This window comes from Meira miltonrushii (genome assembly GCF_003144205.1).
Source record: "Meira miltonrushii strain MCA 3882 unplaced genomic scaffold FA14scaffold_1, whole genome shotgun sequence".
Taxonomy (NCBI): domain Eukaryota; kingdom Fungi; phylum Basidiomycota; class Exobasidiomycetes; order Exobasidiales; family Brachybasidiaceae; genus Meira; species Meira miltonrushii.
Genome location: NW_020289943.1, coordinates 2,073,892 through 2,093,183, shown reverse-complemented (window position 1 = coordinate 2,093,183; position 19,292 = coordinate 2,073,892). Strand labels below are relative to the sequence as shown.

General features: G+C 43.2%; 10 protein-coding genes across 10 annotated transcripts; 4 read left to right on the top strand and 6 right to left on the bottom strand.

The window, feature by feature from the left end:
* Nucleotides 1-615: 615 nt before the first annotated feature.
* FA14DRAFT_159439 (uncharacterized protein) lies at nt 616-3,005 on the bottom strand. The gene has a single exon (XM_025498214.1). It carries the CDS (start codon nt 2,989-2,991, stop codon nt 1,069-1,071), a length of 1,923 nt encoding a protein of 640 aa, XP_025357650.1. The 5' UTR covers nt 2,992-3,005; the 3' UTR covers nt 616-1,068.
* A 259-nt stretch (nt 3,006-3,264) lies between these two features.
* FA14DRAFT_119141 (C-terminal kinesin) lies at nt 3,265-5,223 on the bottom strand (the record flags this gene model as incomplete). The annotated part of the gene is made up of 1 exon (XM_025496337.1): nt 3,265-5,223. One exon carries the CDS (start codon nt 5,221-5,223, stop codon nt 3,265-3,267), a length of 1,959 nt encoding a protein of 652 aa, XP_025357649.1.
* A 423-nt stretch (nt 5,224-5,646) lies between these two features.
* Nucleotides 5,647-6,544, top strand: FA14DRAFT_13279 (putative ubiquitin/ribosomal protein S27a fusion protein). The gene has a single exon (XM_025496955.1). The coding sequence runs from the start codon at nt 5,926-5,928 to the stop codon at nt 6,403-6,405; it is 480 nt and encodes a 159-aa protein (XP_025357648.1). The 5' UTR covers nt 5,647-5,925; the 3' UTR covers nt 6,406-6,544.
* On the bottom strand, nt 6,525-9,992 carry FA14DRAFT_13287 (uncharacterized protein). Its single transcript, XM_025496957.1, has one exon. The coding sequence runs from the start codon at nt 9,805-9,807 to the stop codon at nt 6,685-6,687; it is 3,123 nt and encodes a 1,040-aa protein (XP_025357647.1). The 5' UTR covers nt 9,808-9,992; the 3' UTR covers nt 6,525-6,684.
* Nucleotides 9,993-10,444: 452 nt separating this feature from the next.
* Nucleotides 10,445-11,755, top strand: FA14DRAFT_159437 (vesicle budding-like protein). The gene has a single exon (XM_025498213.1). It carries the CDS (start codon nt 10,587-10,589, stop codon nt 11,631-11,633), a length of 1,047 nt encoding a protein of 348 aa, XP_025357646.1. The 5' UTR covers nt 10,445-10,586; the 3' UTR covers nt 11,634-11,755.
* FA14DRAFT_129826 (P-loop containing nucleoside triphosphate hydrolase protein) lies at nt 11,738-13,780 on the bottom strand (the record flags this gene model as incomplete). The annotated part of the gene is made up of 2 exons (XM_025496899.1): nt 13,183-13,780; nt 11,738-13,128 (listed from the first exon to the last, which is right to left on the bottom strand). Exons 1-2 carry the CDS (start codon nt 13,406-13,408, stop codon nt 11,738-11,740), a joined length of 1,617 nt encoding a protein of 538 aa, XP_025357645.1. The 5' UTR covers nt 13,409-13,780.
* Nucleotides 13,781-14,051: 271 nt separating this feature from the next.
* Nucleotides 14,052-14,732, top strand: FA14DRAFT_152739 (uncharacterized protein; the record flags this gene model as incomplete). Its single annotated transcript, XM_025497553.1, has 4 exons — nt 14,052-14,054; nt 14,117-14,410; nt 14,476-14,602; nt 14,671-14,732. The coding sequence occupies 4 exons, from the start codon at nt 14,052-14,054 to the stop codon at nt 14,730-14,732; spliced, it is 486 nt and encodes a 161-aa protein (XP_025357644.1).
* A 6-nt stretch (nt 14,733-14,738) lies between these two features.
* Nucleotides 14,739-15,664, bottom strand: FA14DRAFT_187452 (DNA binding methylated-DNA--cysteine S-methyltransferase). Its single transcript, XM_025501600.1, has 7 exons — nt 15,536-15,664; nt 15,445-15,473; nt 15,355-15,379; nt 15,251-15,283; nt 15,038-15,181; nt 14,906-14,974; nt 14,739-14,842 (listed from the first exon to the last, which is right to left on the bottom strand). The coding sequence occupies exons 1-7, from the start codon at nt 15,564-15,566 to the stop codon at nt 14,787-14,789; spliced, it is 387 nt and encodes a 128-aa protein (XP_025357643.1). The 5' UTR covers nt 15,567-15,664; the 3' UTR covers nt 14,739-14,786.
* Nucleotides 15,665-15,819: 155 nt separating this feature from the next.
* On the top strand, nt 15,820-17,026 carry FA14DRAFT_13183 (uncharacterized protein). Its single transcript, XM_025496940.1, has one exon. It carries the CDS (start codon nt 15,860-15,862, stop codon nt 16,982-16,984), a length of 1,125 nt encoding a protein of 374 aa, XP_025357642.1. The 5' UTR covers nt 15,820-15,859; the 3' UTR covers nt 16,985-17,026.
* Nucleotides 17,027-17,184: 158 nt separating this feature from the next.
* FA14DRAFT_116065 (uncharacterized protein) lies at nt 17,185-18,564 on the bottom strand (the record flags this gene model as incomplete). Its single annotated transcript, XM_025496152.1, has 2 exons — nt 17,185-17,956; nt 18,332-18,564. Coding segments are annotated over 2 exons (1,005 nt in total), but the record flags the coding sequence as incomplete, so codon positions are not given.
* Between the last annotated feature and the right edge of the window lie 728 nt (nt 18,565-19,292).

The window sequence follows — 19,292 nt, the reverse complement described above, 5'->3', positions numbered from 1 at the left end:
GATCTTGTCCGTAAACCTGACTTCGGTTTTGTGGCAAAGAAAAGCAACTTACCTTGATCAAAATTGAACGACTGAATAAAAAAGATGATGGCAAAGAAGCAAAAGGAATAATATATAAACAATCATCATATTCAAGTTGAAATTGCGTGCGCAACATTTTGACATGATCTTAAAGAGGTTCACACTTCTTGATTCAGAATCGGTGGCAGTGCAATGAGAATTAATAAAAAATACGGTTAAATCTTTGTTCCTACGGTACGAGCGGTAATAAGTTAGACATTCTATCGGTAAGGGTTATTTCCAAGACAGAGCAACCACGAGAGGAACGCAATCTAATTATTCCCTTGCATTTTCTTTCTCCAACGCAGGAACCCGAAGGGCTTGAGCGAAAGAATTAATGATATATTGTGTGTGACAACAGTCCTTTAGCCCCCTTTTCACTCAACCTTTTCCGTGATAAGATGTCAACATTTAAAAATAATAATAAAAATAGATTGCCAAGACAATTTTAGAGGATTGTGGGTGCATTCCATGGACATACATCTCCGATGAAAACCACTAAAACCCGTACTGATGCAACTCGGAGATGCAAAGACGATGCCACACAAATCATAATGATCGCTTTTGAAATGTCTCTGAATTAGGTCCCTATTTTACATGGAGGATATGCAATGCATCTGAATGTACTTAATCTGATTGATGCTATACATAGCTACTTTCGTTTTTCAATCATCTTTCTCCGTATATACACTTACATATCTCGACATTCTTTTTTAGTCTGCTGCACAAAGATGTACTCCAGACAACTAAACGTGCATAATTCCAATTTCAATCAACGGATGCGAGACATGGGAAAGTTTTTTTTCCTTGATTCTATTAATACGCTTTATGATCGTCTTCAACGTGCCGAAATGATGTACGAGTGGCTTTGACTAACGTGCCGAACGTGCCGAACTGTACCTGACGTGCCGAAACTAGAAAAAAAAGATAGCCCGCGCGTTGATCATAAAAAAAGTCATTATCAGTTATCATACAACTTGTTCTTACACTACATTACATAATCTGCTTTCAACTTTCAAGCATCTTTGTCCAATCGAATGGAGTCCATTGTGAACGAAACGATTTTAACAAATTTTGCAATTCGTCACTCTGTAATCTTCTTGGCTTTCTCCATCTCTTTGGCTCATAGTCCAATAATGTTCCTATAATCTCGCATGCAAACCATTGTGGAAACTCCCCCTTTTCACCGCTAAGACCACCTTGATTTAAGTCTTCATCACCGCCATAGTCATCTCTTCCTTTTCCCTTTCCACCCGTCTCTTCGATCACATGACCATATCCTTTCTCTCCACGATGATCCCATTGAACCATAAAGTATGGCAAATCAGGAACCATGGAATTTCTGAATGGTCTCTCTTTTGAGAATTGAATCAAACCTTTATTTTGACTCCAATCATCACTTTGTTCGATGATCGATTGACGAAAATAGCCGGGCATTTGAGTGAATAAACCTTTTTCCAATGGCACAGCTTCTATGAGAGAATGCTTTTGATGTCTGAGAGATTTTACCGTTTCGAAAAATATGACTCCATTACCATTCTTGGCTTCCATTTGAATTAGGCATTTCATGAAATTCTTCACTTCTTCCCACGTATCGTCATCAGCTTCCAGCATGCTTAAGTGATGTTGCATAGGCACAATACAACAATGTCTTGCAACCAAAGGTTCTCGTTCGGGCATAGTCAAAAAAGCTCTTGTACCGCTACTGATCACAGTCGCTCTAGGCTGACGATCATCTTGCCAACAAAATTCACACGAATCCAAGGCTTTTTTGGTTTTTGCAAAATCTTGAATTGCAAACATCCTTTTCATTGCATCACTTTTCATCTTTTTACGTCCAAGCTTTTCAACGTTTTCATCCATGTAATCAACTTCATTCTTGAACGTTTTATCATTCATTATTCGATCGGCCATCTGTGCATCCATATCCTTTTGATTGGCTGATCCTGCACTGAATCTTTCTTCCCGTACTAGATCTTCCAACGTCTTTTCATCATCGTCAGCGTTATAGCGTACAATCTTTCCCGTCTTTCCATCACGAGTTTCGAAATTGTTCATCTTTCGCTTAGCGCTTTTGCTCATCATTGCTTCTTGACCACTATCTTTCGATGTTCCAACATCGTACAATCGACCTCTTCCATCTAGCGTAGGTAGAACCTGTATTTGTGTATTGGATGACGTCCTTCCATCTTCACCTGCCCGATGAGTAGCCACTTTGCTGAATCCAAGATCGCCTCCTGCTTCTGATTTTGCTTTCTCTCTTTCGTATTCCGCTCGAAGTTCAACAGCATTTGCAGATCCCATCATTTCAGCTCTCATCACTTTAGCCGAGAGCTTGTTTAGTGCTGCAACACTGAGGGCCGGAGTGGAATTTAGCAAATCTGTTTGTGATTCGTTAATCGCTCCTTGGATTGATTGTTTTACCTGATCATCATTTCGCTGTACAGTAGGATCGAATACACTGGGAATTGGTGTCGAGCTTTTTGATGATCCAGCTTGTGAAACTTCCCGACGTAAGGAGCTTGCTATGGGTACATTATTTGATGCACCGGGAGTAGAAGGAGTGGAATCCTCGCCAGGTTTGCGAAATGATGACTGCCTTGAAGAAGCACGCGAGCTTTGTACGGAAGATGAAGCCGTACCCGATGCTTTTATACCTTTGCGTTCTCTCCTACCTTTTTCTTGATCATCAATGTATTGCCTCTCCATTCTTGCTTCGTTAAATGCTTCCATGCTTCCATACCGTTCTAAAGCGATTTCTTCCACTTCTCTACCTTCTTCTTCTGCAGCTTCGTAAATCCGTCTTAATTTCATCATCCTCCATTGTGATCCTGGTCCTCCCATCGTTGTTGATTTCTTATTTGTATCGTCATAGTCATCAATGTGTTTGCCTTCGATGAATTGTTTATTTAATTCACGTGAGGATGGCATTTTGAACAAGATGGATGTCAAAGAAGAAGAAGGATGTCAAAAGCTTAAACTTAATCTTACACATGCATACACGCTACAGTGGAGTCGCGTAAAGTCCGCTCTTGTTTCTCTATCGCCGATCCTGACACTATAAAGAGCTCGGGAGTATCATACTCTTGACCATCAGATACTCACACATTTATCATACATAAAGTCCTACACTACGCATGAAAGGGCAAAAAATACAAAGGGTAGATTGATAAATTACATATACATACATTGACATCAAAACATTCAAGCAGCCCGTACACGACGAGCAGTGCCAATCACCGTACTGTTCACCTTGCTCGCAAAGCGCAAAGAGCACAAAGATTCACTTTGATGTTCCAATAATGGAGAAAGAGCCAATAACATGAGTGTTTTCGAATTTCCTCCTAGACTGTTCTTCAATAACCAAGTCAAGGTTGAATTGCGATAAGGTATATGTGCAGCTGAATTGGTAACGGTTGTAGAAGGCGTTGTTCCATTTGATGATTTAGCCTGTCCACCTAAAGCTGTGATCACATCGGCTAAACTTGATAAACTCTTGTTAATATTTTGCGCTTCTTTTAATCTTGCAGCATCTTTGCCGCTTCCGCTATTGTTCAATCTTTCAGAACCAGCCAAGTCGACCAAGTTTAATACTGCATCACTGCTTTCCAAAGTCTCCAGATTGCGACCTACGACGCGCAATGTAAAGACACAATGTGATCGAGACGATCGTTCATTCATCAGCGTGGCAGCAACTTGTCTACGTCTTTTGGCTCGAGATAAAAGTGTGAAAAGCTCTTTAGGTGATTGAAGCTGAACTGTAACCGTATCAGAGACGAATGTACGACCTTTTTCATGTCGGATCTCGTGCTTAGCTTTGTCGACCTCAGCTTTTCCTAACAAGTCATTGATACCCTCGTTATAGATTTCAAGCATTTGCCCTTCGAATGAATACTGCCATCCCTTACTCTGCAAGTCATTGGCTGTTTTCCATAGCATAGAGACTGCTCTTGGGATCAAACCTTCATCATTGGCAAAATTGGCTTCCGTCAAAGCGTCTGCGTCGGGTAGATTGGGACCCTCGAGCGTGAATGTTTTACCAGACCCAGTTTGACCATAAGCAAAGATGCAAGTATTATAGCCGTCCAGGACGCTCTGGATTAGATGCTCAACTTCGGCAAAAACATCTGCTTGAGAGGCATCAGGTCGGAATACTCGATCAAACTCAAACGCATGCGAGCGCATTGTTGCCGTGCCCATGGCAGATTCTGCATTTGTTGCAAGCTCAATCCTCTTTGACTCCAGATCGTCTGTATAGCGTATAGATGCTTCAGGAACAGGGTGAGAGAATCCCACCTTTCCCGCAGAGATCGGCGGTCGCACTCGAACAAATACGCGAATGTTTCCTCTTAATTCTTGTACTTCATTGTGCAACTTTCTACGGAGAGACTCTGCGTCCCGTAAGCTGGCCTGCAATCTTTCATTCTCCTCTCGGATCATGGACGTGTGTGATAGAACTTCATTTTTCTCCTCTTCCATCTCTTCAATCCTGCTCTTCAATGTATCAATTTGCGCTCTGAGTGCCACGTTCGTGGAGTCCATGGTCAAGTGGGCAGTTGATCGCTGTTCTAATGCTGATTTTAGTGAATTCACTGTCATTCGTTCACGGTCTATTTCATCTTGCAATTCTCGCTTTTCCTTTTGGTGTTTTCGAAGCAAGTCATCCAGCTCATCATCAGCCAGGCTGCGAGAATTTCTTTCTGCCGATAACAATGCAGCTCTACGTTGTTCCATTAGATCTTCTTCCAATTGTCGAACTTTGTCTTCTTGTTGCCTTCTTTCTGTCTGTTCACGAATGAGTATGTCCTCCGTCCTCCTCCTCTCCAGATCAAAAAGACTTTGCATGGATGCCAGCTGAGTCTCGATTGCATCCATTCGTCCATCTCCAACGATACGCTTTACGCCTGAGCCTTGATTGTGAGCTGATACGGATCGCCCAGCTGTGGATCGGGATGGGATTGGCTTTGCACTTCCACCACTTATACGGCGTTTGACAGAAGTTACTGGTGTCTCCCTGCTTTTTGTATTCAATATGGAAGATTGTGCTATTTGATCGCTTGGTGTCCTGCCCTTCTGAGAGGTTCGATTGGTCATTGCATGTAGTGGGGCACGAGGCAGAGTTGGACCACGAGATGGTTTGATGGTTTGTTTATTGATTTCCATTTCGCTTTCTTCTTCAATGAGATGATTACCATCTTCTTCATCCAGCCATTCAGATTGTACGACTCTTTTTGGTGGAGCCAAATGACTTACAGACAGAATGGAGGAGGATGAAGAAGCTCCTCGACGTGTTGTATGAACAGGTATGTTGGAGTGACCATTCATGGTTGGTCGCCTATAGAAAGGGTGATCAGCTGTGAAGTCTCCAATCGGCATGGTGGGTTGCTGGGATAGATAGGGAGAGGTATGGAGGAGAGATTGTGATATCGAAGTTGATTACTACTCTTTCGAAGTGTAATATAATATTATTAGATATGTCAAATAACACAGACCAACACTAGGCACACTATGCGTCTCTCCGCCTGCATACAAATGCACTCTAATGTGCTTTATCAAAACACCCTCTAAAGTGTTCTGGCTGTCTGTCATATTTACGCGTGGAACGAGTAGCGTGTAGGCGTCACCTGCTTCACCACAAAAAGTACAAAAGCACGTGATTGGGTTCGCAGCGGAAACCTTGCCAGGCCCTTCATCAGTGTTCGGAAAAAAGACTGCCCGCATGCGCGCATTGCTGAGCAAAAGACAAATTCGAGAAAAAAATATATAAACCCGAATGCGCGTCCCACAACTTCTTTCTTCTCTTCAGTGATCATCACTGTGAGGAAGCCATTGTTCAAAAACACTGGCTAGCAGAAGGTCGCCAATATGCAAATTTTTGTGAAAACCCTTACGGGTAAAACTATCACCTTAGAGGTTGAATCAAACGATACAATTGACAATGTCAAAGCAAAGATTCAAGACAAAGAAGGTATTCCACCAGACCAACAACGTTTAATCTTTGCTGGTAAGCAATTGGAAGACGGACGTACTTTGGCTGATTACAACATCCAAAAGGAATCCACTTTGCACTTGGTCTTGCGTCTCCGTGGAGGTGCAAAGAAGCGTAAGAAGAAGCAATACACCACACCCAAGAAGATCAAGCACAAGCGTAAGAAGGTTAAGATGGGTGTCTTGCGTTACTACAAGGTTGACGGTGATGGAAAGATTAAGCGTTTGCGTCGTGAATGCCCTGCTCCCCAATGCGGTGCTGGTATCTTCTTGTCTTTGCACGCCAACCGTCAATACTGCGGAAAGTGCCACTTGACCTACTTGTTCGAGCCTGGATCAAAGCCTCAAGCTCCTTAAGCGTCTCTTCAACGCTGAACATTTGACGATCATGTCATCTTGAGTGCTACAGACTCACTCCCTTTGAGAGCATTTCATTGATTTGTTGTACTTGTATACTTTGCAATACGATTTACCATGTTACTCTCAACTTCTACTTGTTTGCCACTGTGTGATTAAAATTGTTTAAACTTCTTTATCTAATTAGGTGATGGTGATATAGTATACAAATGATGTTCTATGCTGCTAAGCATGACATCTAAACCCTCTCTCTGCCCCTTCCCCTTCTACAACTTGTCTCTACAAGTGTGACAACGGATCAACGACCAAGACGCCGTCATGATCGGCGAATGGATAATTCCAACTGCTCAAGAAAGATTTGATAGCAGGTGCCAAACCAACTCTTCTTCGATCAGAATCCTGACTTGTATGTTTGCCCAAACCGACAGCCAAATACGCCAAACCTCTAAATTGTTCATGTTCTAAACCCATCAAAAATTCTTCGATAAGATCGATAGCTTCGCTTGCGTGTAATAAATGACAATCCATCAAAACGTCCATTCTTTCTTCCATCGAAAGGTTTGCAACGTTCACACCTGCAATTCCACGATTTGGAACTACACCAAGACAAATGCCTAATTCCGCTCCCATCGGCTTGCCACGCAATCCTCTCGATCCTCTTTCATCAGTCGAGGCATCAACTAAACCAGTTTGCGTATTTTCATTTGCAAGTCTTGCGCGAATTTCATCATGTCTGCCACGTAACATCGTCCTTGCTAACGATTTACTTTCTTCTTGAATACTTTGATTGATCGTTTGACCTTCATGACTCCATTTTCGTGCTTCGGCTCCATTACCTGCTTTGTACGCTTCTGCTGCTCGTGCTAAACACTTGTTTCGTCTTTCAGTCAATGCCAAACTTTGTTCACGATACGTTGCATACGTTTGTGCTGCTGATCTACCCGTATTCAACGTCGGCAAAAGCAAAGGTGGACGTAAAGGAATTCTACCAGAGCTAATACCACGCTTTGCAGGTGAAGGAGAAGAAGCAGGCGATAAAGAAGCTCTTGGTCCCGTTGGCACGCCACGTAAAGCACCATTCTTTGCATTCAACGAAAGATGCGCTTCACCTTGTTGTACTTGTGCCATTGGTGAATTCCACTTTCTTTGTAATGTATGAGACCATCGTGTTCTACTTGGATCATTGATCGCTGCAGCTGCTGCTTTTGCCCTCTGTGCTTTTGGCGCAGTTGGAGCCAAGTTCAATTCAGGGAAATCTTCTGCAGGTGGTGTATCATCTGGCTCAAAAGTGTTCATATTGGGCGATTGAGATCCAACAAAGCTGCCCTGTCCACGATTCTGTGTAACTGAATCAATCATTGATATATCGTGCAAGAATGAACATTCATCCCCATTCAAACATTGTCCTTTAAGCCAAAAACGACAAAGTGCTCGATTTAAATCATGTGAGAATCGACAATCGGCACGACGACATTCACCAGCCAAGAAGAAACGACAAACTCGTCCCGGCGGTCCAGATCGACTTGTTGAAATTGGCAGAGCAGCCGCATTACCACCAAACGCATTCGAAGGTGTGATAGAGGTGGAGCTGGGAGCGCGTACCAACGATGGACGTCCCTCTCCTGGTCCTGGAGATCCACCCAAACCAGCTCTTTGACTGGCAAAAATCTCTTGAGAAACGATGGACACACCAGATCGTGAAGAAGAAGCGGGACCTGTGGGTATCGTACGATTTGCGGGATCTGTATATCCTTGATTGGAAAGTGTATACGGTCCATTTCCTTCCATGATCATAGACAATGTCGCATCGACATCCCAATGATTTCTCTCTAATGCCTCCTCGATTTGTTCTGATGTCCAATTTGCTGCTCCACTTGCAGATCCGATTCCACTCAAGATTGACGAAAGTACATCGAATGGAGTCATTGTTAAATTATCCATTTCATCTTCCAGACCCGTAAATCGCAACGACTTTGGATCATCAGAAGATTCAAGACTTGCACTGGTAGTTGAGCCATGATAACTTCCGCTAACGCTATCTGCAGTAGTCATGCTCATTGCTGAACTATTGCCTGAAGTTCCACTGAACGGTCGAATCCTGCCAGCCGCCAAACGTGAAGAAGAAGCTGAGGATGAAGAAGAGGAAGGTACAGGTACTGCTCCTGTAGATGGAACGGCGAACGGTGAAAATTCATCTTCATCTGAATCATCCGCTGCGGAGCTAGCAGCTTTCCTGTATGTTTGTGCATCACTTTGATCCGACATCCAGGGCTCCGTAGGCTTCTGTTTGGTAAGCGATGAAGAGAGCCCTGAAGATCTTGGCTTGAATTCAAGCGCAGAGACGTTCAATGACGGAGAACCAAATGTTCCCGGCGCAGGAGATGATGGTCGACTATCGCCAACAGAAAATCCTGAGCGGGCAGAAGAATTCAAATTTGAAGCAGATGGGCCGGTTGGCGTTGTGATCAAAGTTGAGGAGACCGTTCTATGCCATGGCTTAGGAGACACACGAGGACTGATAGACAGATTTGAAGTGACACCAAGCGTGAGTGAACCGGGCACAGGGCTCGGAGGCAATGAACCTAGAAAATCATTGTTTGTCAATTGACTAGCATTGGTTGGTGTGACTGGTCTGGTTGGCGTCCATGGCCGAGTGAGATTCGTACTTGAGCCTGATCGAAGATTTGCAGGACGAGGTCTGGATCTTGGTGAAGCAGGGAATGGAGAAGGTCCAGGAGAAGTAGCCATTGGAAACGTTGCACCCGTGGGCTTTACATCTTCTCGATGCCTGTGCAGCAAAGACAAGACGATATTGTCTAAGCGTGCGGCTGGTACCTCATTTCCTTCTACTTCTTTCAATTTCTCAGCCAACAAGTTCCTTACTTGTTCGATCCTATCTTCGTCGTCCAACTCTTCGTTATCCAAGATAGCCAGGATTGCTTGTGCAGCCTGTGCAGCTTGCAATGCACTGCCTCCATCTGAAAGTCTACGAGCAGCTTGTTGTAATGTAGAAATGCGTAAATGTCGAGATGGATCATCGTAATCATCCTCGATTGAACTGACAGAGAGTGCTTTGTTTGGCGTACGTGGAGGTTCTGATAACGTTTTGGTACTGGATGTATCGTCCATAGATAAAACACTTTCACCTTTTTCTTCGTCACTTTTATCGTTTTCTTCTTCTTGAATGATTTCACCTTCTCTTTCATTGTAATCTCCTATCGAAGGAGCTTTTGGAGCCAAAGTACTACTTCGTGCCGGTTTATACATCTCCATTGAGCCAGAATTGCTCTTGATGCTCATACTTCGGTTCATTCCGCCTGGTCTTGAACCGATTGCACCGGAAGACGGTGGAGGATGAAGAAGGCTTTCAAGATAAGCCTTTGAATGAGTACGCTGTAACATCTTTAGCCTTTATTGTAGCATGGATGCAAAAGATGGGAAAAGGAGAGGTTATTATCGAATGAAGTTATTTTCGGCCTGTTGAAGCGCAAAAAGATGCAAAGGATGGGGCGTTGAAGTAGGGATGGAATATGACGTATTCCGATTGCGGAAATCACTGCCTCTTTCTTCGTTAAGACGATAGGCTGAACACGATCAGAGTTACGCCACTGCCCCCTTTTATTGCCATAAAGATTTGAAATTTGAATGAGAGATATTGGCCGCTATATGAAGCGCGAATTTGAATTAAAGTGGCGATTTATCATGACCGGGACGCGAGTTTGAAGGGGGCGTTGTGAATTGGTGCTAAACGCCGATCTTGTGACCTTGAATTTAGGATAATGATGGTGGCCGAGATTGGTTGGCGGTATATAATGTAAATGATTCTGTCAGTGTTGGTTCTTTATTTTTTGTTGTCTCAGGCAAACAAACGGCATCCAAAAAAGGTAGACTGACAAATTGCCTTTTAAACGGATTAAAAATGCTGTGCGTGCGTGCGTACGTACGACATTTGTCGCACATGCAGCATTAAACGCGGAATACAAATGACACAATTTCACTCCTGAGTATTGTAAAGCGGAGAAAGAGTCTGTGCTGTACACACACACTTCCACGTGTGACGCGTTAGGGCGTTAAGAAGTATATGTTGGCTGGAGGAAGGTCAATGCGATCAATAGGAATAACAGTATCCTTCTAGCCATCATCTCCATACCGATACAAACACTTATATATAATAATCAAACATGGCTCCCGCAGCGCAGGCCGTCAGCGAGGCACCTCGACCAATCGAAACTTTGCACGAAGATATGATTCATGATGCACAATTGGATTATTACGGAAAACGATTAGCAACATGTTCGAGCGATAGAACAGTAAAGGTCTTTGATGTCATCGAAGGTGGTGCTTCAGGTCAAGGTGTAACACTTAGCGGTCATGAAGGACCCGTTTGGCAAGTCGCTTGGGCTCATCCTAAATTTGGTCCAATTCTAGCTTCAGCTTCGTATGATGGAAAGGTGATCATCTGGAAAGATAATGGTTCACAAAGTACACAACAAACTTCCACTTACGGCTATGGTGCACCTCCTGCCGCTATCGGTGGATGGACAAAGATTAAAGAACACAGTATGCATACTGCCAGTGTCAATTCGATCGCTTGGGCTCCTCACGAATTCGGATCAATCTTGGCTTGTGCTTCAAGTGATGGTAATATCTCCGTTTTGACATTCAACGATGATGGAACATGGGCAGTAGACATGGTTGCCGCTCATCCGATCGGCTGCAATGCCGTTTCGTGGGCACCTGCAACTGCACCCGGTGCTCTACTTGCCTCTCAAGCTCCTGGTCCTGATGGTCAACCTGTGAAAGTACAAAGATTTGCAAGTGCAGGATGCGATAATGTGATCAAGATTTGGCAATTCAACAAAGAACAAAGTAGATGGGAAGTGATTGATACATTACAAGGACATACAGATTGGATTAGAGATGTCACATATTCTCCCAATATCGGCCTACCGCGTTCGTATTTAGCTTCCGCTTCGCAAGATCGTACTGTCATCGTTTGGACAAAAGACGGAGATAGTTCATGGACAAAGACTGTTCTCACTCCAACCGGAAGCTTGGCTGCAGGAGCTGTCTTGGACGATTCAAATAAATTCAAGGATACTGTTTGGCGAGTAAGTTTCAGTCTTAGTGGAAACGTTTTGGCTGTCAGTTGTGGAGATGGTCAAGTATACCTATTCAAAGAAGGCATCAAAGGTGGCTGGGAATGTGTATCAGAGTTGAACGCTTAAAGTGATAGCCTGTGACACTTTTTTTGAAAATGAATATGTATTGTTACAAGTATGTTAGCATGATTGAGATATAAATTACAGTTGAATTGCAGTGAAAGCAGCAATCAATCTTCTCTTCGACGTTTTTCGTTTCGCACAATACGCGATTGTGCAGCAGGATGTCGATCCAATTCACGAGGAACGGTAGAAACAGGACTTCTACTCAATTCCTGTTTAAGATCGTAAAAGAATTGTTCATCACTTGGTTCCAAAAAGGTGAATGCAATACCCTTCTTTCCAGCACGACCAGTACGACCAATACGATGAATATAAGCCTCAAATGATGTTGGGAAGCTATAGTTGATCACCGCACTGACATTTGGAACATCAATACCACGACCTGCTAAATCGGTAGCAACCAAAATATCACTTTGACCGGAACGCAGATTAGCCAAAGCTTCTTCTCTTTGCGTTTGCGTCTTTTTGGAATGTAAAGTTGTCACATTGAAACCTTGTTTGCGTAAATCATGCGCCAATGCATCGACAGATTGAATTGTAGTAGAAAATACGATCATCGGCGGTTCATAGTGGGTAGACAACAATTGGAATAATCTTTGACGTTTCTTATCATCTCCTGAAATAAGCTCAACCCTTTGTTCAACCGTTCCAACTGCTTGATTAGCATCACCAATCGTAATCGTTGCCGGTCTACGTAAATAATTCTTGGCTAATCGTTCAACGCTTGATGGCATAGTTGCAGAGTACAACATCGTAACACGATAACGAGCATCTGTCTTTCCTTCCAGCAAGGCCAACGGATCTTCCGATTCTTCAGTGTCTGGTTTCATATTCGAAGCAGGCATAGAATCGAGAATAAAGTCCAATTCGTCAGCAAAGCCCATTCCGATCGATTTGTCAGCTTCGTCTAAGACCAAGTACAAACATTGACTCAAAACGAGAATATGTCTTTCAATGCAATCTTTCAATCGTCCAGGCGTTGCAACGATGATCTCTGCACCATTTCGCAGACTGAAAGCTTGTTCGTTCATATCTCTTCCACCCACGATCGAAACACAATTGTATCCCAATTGATCGGTAAATTTCTTCGTTTCAACCTCAATCTGTTGAGCCAGTTCACGTGTGGGAGAGATAATCAAAGCATATGGTCCTAATTGACGATTGGCATCGGAAAGTCGAGGAAGCTTTGAGATATAGGCCAGCATTGGTATAACAAAGGAGGCAGTTTTACCGGAACCAGTTTCAGCAATACCGATCAGATCTCGATTTTGTAGACCAATTGGGATCGCTTGACGTTGAATAGGTGAAGGCTCTTTATATCCAATCTTTTCAATCGCACTAAGCACGTCTGGAGGAATATCAGACTCTTTCCAGGATCGTAATGGTTTGGGTATATGGCCACCACGAGATGCGATACCGAAATCTTCTCGAAAGATTCTCCAATCTCGTTCACGCATCTCATCCAATGACTTTTCCGTCCAAGGCTTTTCTGCAAAGGCTGATTTTGCACCTCTCCTCATCGGATCACCTGATTTGATCAATCCATTTTGACCATTTGATGATCCGTTGTGATGTTGGGTCGTATCCATACCGCCCCTACCTCCAGCTCCGAATACGCGAGCTTCAACACTTGCGGCTGGATTGAGCTTATCACTCGTATCATCTGTCGCATCCCAATCAAAAGCTAATTTCTTTCTCTCAGTTCTGCTCCTCTTCTTTGTCGGTCCAGCTATTCCAAGGTATTTGTTTCGTATTATTGCCCTTTCTTCTTCCGTCATTGATGCATCATCAATACCTTTTTCGGCAATCGCACCGCGTGAGCCGGATGAATGCTCTTGATCATCATAAGGTAATTCTCTTATCCCTGTCTGTGAAGCATATCTCCTATCTCGTCCATCTCCGTTCGCATACCGATCCGAATGATATGAGGAAGGACCATTTCGTGTACCATTTTGATCATTGCGTTGGCGTGCTTGCTTTTCAAAAGCCTCTCGATCCCGTCTATCCTTTTCTTCTTTCTCTTTTTGTTGCTTTATCTCCGATTCTCTTCTTTCTAATGCTTGCTTTTGTCTTTCTGCTTTACTTAGAAATTTAGGTTTGAGCGCAGATGAATCACTTTGCTTTTTTAGAAGAGAATCCAGATCTTGTGGTATTGATCTAGAAGATGACATAGTGCTCAGACAGTCATCTATGATGGTCAATAGGAAAAGCATCTGTAACAATGATTATATATCCGTTGTGAACAGTTATAAAACATTAAAACGTGCTGACTAATCAACGCGTTTATTCTTATGGTCGAGCCAATTTTGAATATTCTATTGTTGTCTCGACCGCGCGGCCTAGAGTGTTAATGTACTCCACGATTTGCAATTGTTCTGGTGATCTTTTGTACATCATCACCAAATACAGCAATCGCCAACAATGGTAAGTTGATGAGAGAAAGCTATCCATCTCACACAGCTACTAATATCATTCCCTCCCCACAGTCAAACGCAGATTCAGGACCATCTCTTCGCCTTGTGCCTGGACCGGCCAGCTCAAACAGTATCTCGATTCAATCTACATCACATCCCGTTCATGCTGGTGTACATGATTCTATGCGACATGGTCAACGTAATCTTGCTACAGAAGTTTCTTCTTCTTCCATTCAACACCCCTTGCAACACAGATTAGAAAGTTGGGATGCAACCCGCGATAATCTCAAATTGACCATGCAACGTAATATGTTTGGAATGGCTGCACCTATTCGCACATTGATGGAAAGAAGGATTGTGGAACATGTGAGTGGGAATGCGTGAGACGAGAGAATTGGAAACGTGCTGACAATGTCTATCTACTTTTTTAGAACCCTCACTTCCCGGCACTACAGGCAGGACAAATGGGCGGCGGTCCAAGAAAGGGACTTTCAGCATTGCACAGAGATATCCTAAACGGAGATGACGAAACGATTGATCCGGTAGACTTCTTGCCTTGTGAGTTTCAACTAATCGATTAATGGTATTATATTTCGATATACTGACTCCATCTTCTGCTCTCTCAGCCGCTGGAGGACCAGAAATGCTCGACATTCACGCACAAATGGAGCGCAAACACAACATCTGAATACATGTATAATTGGTATCGAATTAAATGTGATTACACTGCAAAACAGATTGACTATTCTCCATCTTCCGCCTCTTCTTCTGAGTCGTATAAACTGACTTGATTTGGGACTGCAGAGAGAGAATGCTGTTAGAGGCAATTCCACAATCATCTCTTCACTCCTTTCAACTTACACCAGCCATATTGTTGTATATTGACTCTAAACCTCAAAGGAGCGCCTGATTCAGACACATTGACTCCTTCTACAGGTATGAAACTGTGAGATCAGTGATCTGACCCATTCTAAGTATCTCTTCTTTGCTTACCTTCCCGCAAGCGTTCTGCTTGACGTGCTGCTCCCTCTCCGCCATCACCTCGATCGGAGATTGTGCCGCCTGCTCCGATTACCCTTTGCCATGGAACATCTGGTGCTTGTAGAAACTTGAGTGCTTGTCCTACTAGGCGAGAGTCTGAAAAGGTATGGTAGATGATAAATGAATAATTAGGGGATAAGAGTCAGACAGAACGATTGAACTTACGGGCAGGTGATCCGGCTAGACGAGCAATATGGCCTGTTGCATAGATGAATGTATACAGTGAGCTTTCTCGTCAGTAGCAATTATTCAAGTCCACCTGTTCTTACCGTAGGTTGTCACCATGCCATGTGGCTTTTAAAAGCGTAGGGTATGATTAGCTATTGTCTGTAATCATATTCGTGCTCATATTCACTCACGATCATTCGTACAATCTCATATACAGTCGCTATAACAGAGTTTCCCAGGTCAATCATCAAGCTTGGCAATATGGGGATTTATAGCACTCACCATGAAAGACATCCGAATCGACTTGCGGCATGTTTTACTTATTCAATGATTGTTCATTGCCCAACTCTGGCTTGCACCACCATCAACACAAGTTGCAAAGTGACGTAAAGGTTGTGTTGGACGTCTAAGTGGCTGCAGTTTATCATTATCCCAGGAACAGTAACTAAAAAGGTTCCCGTCTTATACGCGTGTAAATTGTCAACCACTAAGAGAACGCGTGTAGAGTGTTGATGTGTTACTTGCATTAATAAAATAACACGCGCTGCGTAAAAGTTGACTCAATCTTTCTAAACAACACTACCATATCCTATTAGGTATTTCATCATGCCAAAGGTCACATCAACAAGTCGAAGTAGGGCATTAGGAAGGGATAAAGAGAATGAAGCTCCAACGATGTCACACTATTCCAGAAAGCAAAAGGGTGAGAAGGACGAAGATGACGAAGAGGCGATGCGAAACTTACCGTTAAAGTCATTAAAACATTCCGGTTCATCTTCCTCTCGGGTTCATCATTCGAGCAGCGGATTACATGCGAAAGAACGTAATGGAAGTTCATCCAGTAATAGTAGAGATACAGAAATGCAAAAGACCAGTAAAGATTCACGCTATCATAATGGCGGTGAGGGAAGCAAGGGAAAACGATCATACGATCAGGCTGAAGAGAGAAAAGAACACCATGATGTACCGGAAGATAATGGTGATCTTCAGGCTCAACTTGATCAGTTACGCTCTCTACGGATAACGGAACCTGAACGTCTTTTGGGAGAATGGCGAAAGATGGCAGATCAAAAGAGTAAAAAGTCAGAAGAATACATTGCAGTCTTGAAGAAGCATGTGGAAGCATTATCAAGTTCGCAAGGGAAAAGCGTGCCAACGATTCCCTCTGCAAATCAAAGAGAAGATGAGAATGTCACCACTCTACAGAAGGAGATGGAAGAAATGCGAAAGAGGGAAAAGGCACTCAAAGAAGAAAATGCAAGACAGGCACGTCAACTTGAAAGTTTGCGAATGCAAACAGGTACTTCCACTTCTTCTACTGCTTATCGTCTGGGGACTGGTTCTTCACAATTGGGTATGGGCGATGAACGTGCAGTGAGAAGGCTATACGAAGATTTGACGGGGTTGATGATCAACAAAGTTGAACAAGTTGAAGGTCAAGAGGAATTTCGACGATTTCATGCAATCTTTGCTTGTGCAGGTTATCATGATCTTGAAATCAAATTGGAAGAATCAACTTCAGATTTACCTTCGATCGTGCCTGGAACAACGAGCGGACCGCGAGAAGATCTGATTTATACACCCACTTTGGATCAAGACAGAGATGCTGAATTACTCCAAAGTGGTCGATTACCCGAATTCTTGAAAGATTCAATTCGATTCGAACGTGCCACTTCGGTCAAATTTATGACAACATTACACAAACGTCTAGATCGTCACAGTAAAAGGTAATCATACTAAAGAAAAGCCAAAAATAAAATAAATGATGTACTATACAAATGATGGTGACAATAATAATGTACAATAAGGATCTTTCAATGAATGGTCCCTTCAGCTCCTTCAGTAACCGTACGTTGTCTTTGTCGTGTACTTTCAGGATGATTGAACAATTTGATAGCCAAGAACTTCTGTGGAGTCTTTCCATGCGTTGGCAAGCCGTACATACGATCGAACAAGCTTTGCACCCATGCTTTACTTGAACTTTGACAAGCCAACATTGTCATACTTTGACTATGAGCTCCATTTCCGTCCAATTCACGTAAATGTCGCATGATGATCGAAGGTTGAGGAGGACCATATTTGAATGCTGCAGCATATTGTGAATGCCAACGAACATCCAACAATTTTGCACATTGTTGTGGATCAGGACAAGCTGAATGACATTCATAATCTCTTGCTGGGTTGGCTAAACCTAATTTCAATAGTCTTTCCAAAAACCATGTTCGTTTTCTTTCCAATTTCAATAAAGTTTCTTGACTTAAAACATCCAATTCTTCTTGAGCCCAAGAAGGCATATTATCCAAAACATGTCTACTTGCTTCTCGATATACATCTTCGATTCCATGTCTTTCACTCAATGCCATCGCATCGATCGGCCTTCCTGCCAAAGATGCTCGTAAGAAAGTTGTGCAGGCTCTACGTAAGAATGGCACTTCGAATTTATCGGAGAAAGCAAAAAGTGGAAAGATGTTTATCCACGTCACAATGAGATCCAAATTCGGATACACATGACACAAAAAATCTTGAAATGTTGCAGCATCCTCTTCGGTCAGATCAATCACAGCGACAAGATTTTGATCTCTCTTTTGAAGGCGTTGAGATCTGGTGGCGTCGTTTCTTCGTTCAGCCTCTTTGATAGTATCGCTACCTGGCTCGGTATTTGTTTGCTTTTCAGCTTTATCTGCCTCTACTGGAGAATTGTCTCTTTCCAGATGGTCCTGCAATGGAGGTGTGGCCATCCTTTGAAGTCTTCCGCCGAGTTCATCTCCATCGATTGTATGATTGGTAAAATCATCATTATCATCGTCGACTGTGGCTGAAGCAGAGTACCCCATCATCGGCTCATTACGAGAAATGCTCCTTGGCGGTGTTTGTTGATCTTGTACTGCGCCTAAAGAGCCTGCTCGAAGTGATTCATCCGTGCTATCGTACACCTTTACAGATGAATCTTGCGACATTGTCGCTTCCGCATTGTCCACCGCAGAGTCCAATGTGAAGAATGCTGTATGGAAAGAGGTGCGAGGTGATGTTGGCAAATGAAGAGAAGCAAGTTGTTCATTAATCGTTTCGGAAGTTGACGTCTGTTCTTCATCTTCGCTTCTCGTTAAAGCACTGTCCACAGATGATTCCGAAGAGGATATTGTGTGCAAAGAGGGGTGCGTCTCTTTCCAGTCCCCATCTAGAATTGCTCGAAAGAAAGGCGAAGCAAAGTAGAGAACTGCCTTGTGAACGTAAAAGTCACAATCCGAACAACGAATCAAAACATCGCCGCGCAAATTAGAATCAATACGAAATTGAGGTAAAATTTCAAACTTTGATCCAATTCCACTGTTTCGCTTGCTCTGATATGTTGATCCGCCAATCTTGCCATCACTTCGAGTGGATGAATGAGCCGCTCGTAAATTTGATCCTCTCCCTGTTTGGGGTAAGTAAGCGGCAAATCGACTGGTGGAAGGTGATGGATCGGTGCTCAACGCTTGAGTTGCCGAAGTCTGTCCTGTTCCATGCAATAGAGGCCTGGGGATTGTGCGGGTTCTTGCATGATTGGTGTGATTGGTATTTGAGGGATTGAACGAAGAGTGCAACGAGTTCGAGCTGTCGTTATGAACGATTACATGAACCATTGATTGCATGGAGGATGTTCCAGCTTCTGTGATCTGAAGACCGGTAGTGATATTTCGATTACCTTCGATTTGATCCATTCTCCTATTCTCAAAGATGGTTGAAGTACTTTGTGGGGTAGAAGAAGTTGTTAATCTTGGTGCAAGAGGTGTTGTAGACCTAGTTGAAGCCAATAAGGCACTTGGTGGAGTATTGACATTATTTGTCGTCATGATGATAGCATATCAACCATACATTGCTTGAAGTGGTGACCCTTTGCATTATTCATGCACAACAAAGAGGCAGAAGAGGTGATGGAATGAATGAGGGAGAGGGAGTTTATATGCTAGCGCGTGCACTACGCCTACTGATAAGAGAGACCCTTTAAATGCTTCAGCCTAGTATAACAAATACGGAAAAGGCTCGTGAGCATGAGAGA

Excerpts from the sequence above, each read along its gene's own strand:
- FA14DRAFT_159439 (XM_025498214.1), bottom strand. The coding sequence starts at position 2,991 with ATGCCATCCTCACGTGAATTAAATAAACAATTCATCGAAGGCAAACAC.
- FA14DRAFT_13279 (XM_025496955.1), top strand. The coding sequence starts at position 5,926 with ATGCAAATTTTTGTGAAAACCCTTACGGGTAAAACTATCACCTTAGAG.
- FA14DRAFT_13287 (XM_025496957.1), bottom strand. The coding sequence starts at position 9,807 with ATGTTACAGCGTACTCATTCAAAGGCTTATCTTGAAAGCCTTCTTCAT.
- FA14DRAFT_159437 (XM_025498213.1), top strand. The coding sequence starts at position 10,587 with ATGGCTCCCGCAGCGCAGGCCGTCAGCGAGGCACCTCGACCAATCGAA.
- FA14DRAFT_187452 (XM_025501600.1), bottom strand. The coding sequence starts at position 15,566 with ATGCCGCAAGTCGATTCGGATGTCTTTCATG. Across the intron at positions 15,474-15,535 it reads CGATTCGGATGTCTTTCATG|CGACTGTATATGAGATTGTA; the intron begins GTGAGTGCTATA and ends ACTCTGTTATAG. Across the intron at positions 14,975-15,037 it reads AGCAGAACGCTTGCGGGAAG|AAGGAGTCAATGTGTCTGAA; the intron begins GTAAGCAAAGAA and ends TCATACCTGTAG.
- FA14DRAFT_13183 (XM_025496940.1), top strand. The coding sequence starts at position 15,860 with ATGCCAAAGGTCACATCAACAAGTCGAAGTAGGGCATTAGGAAGGGAT.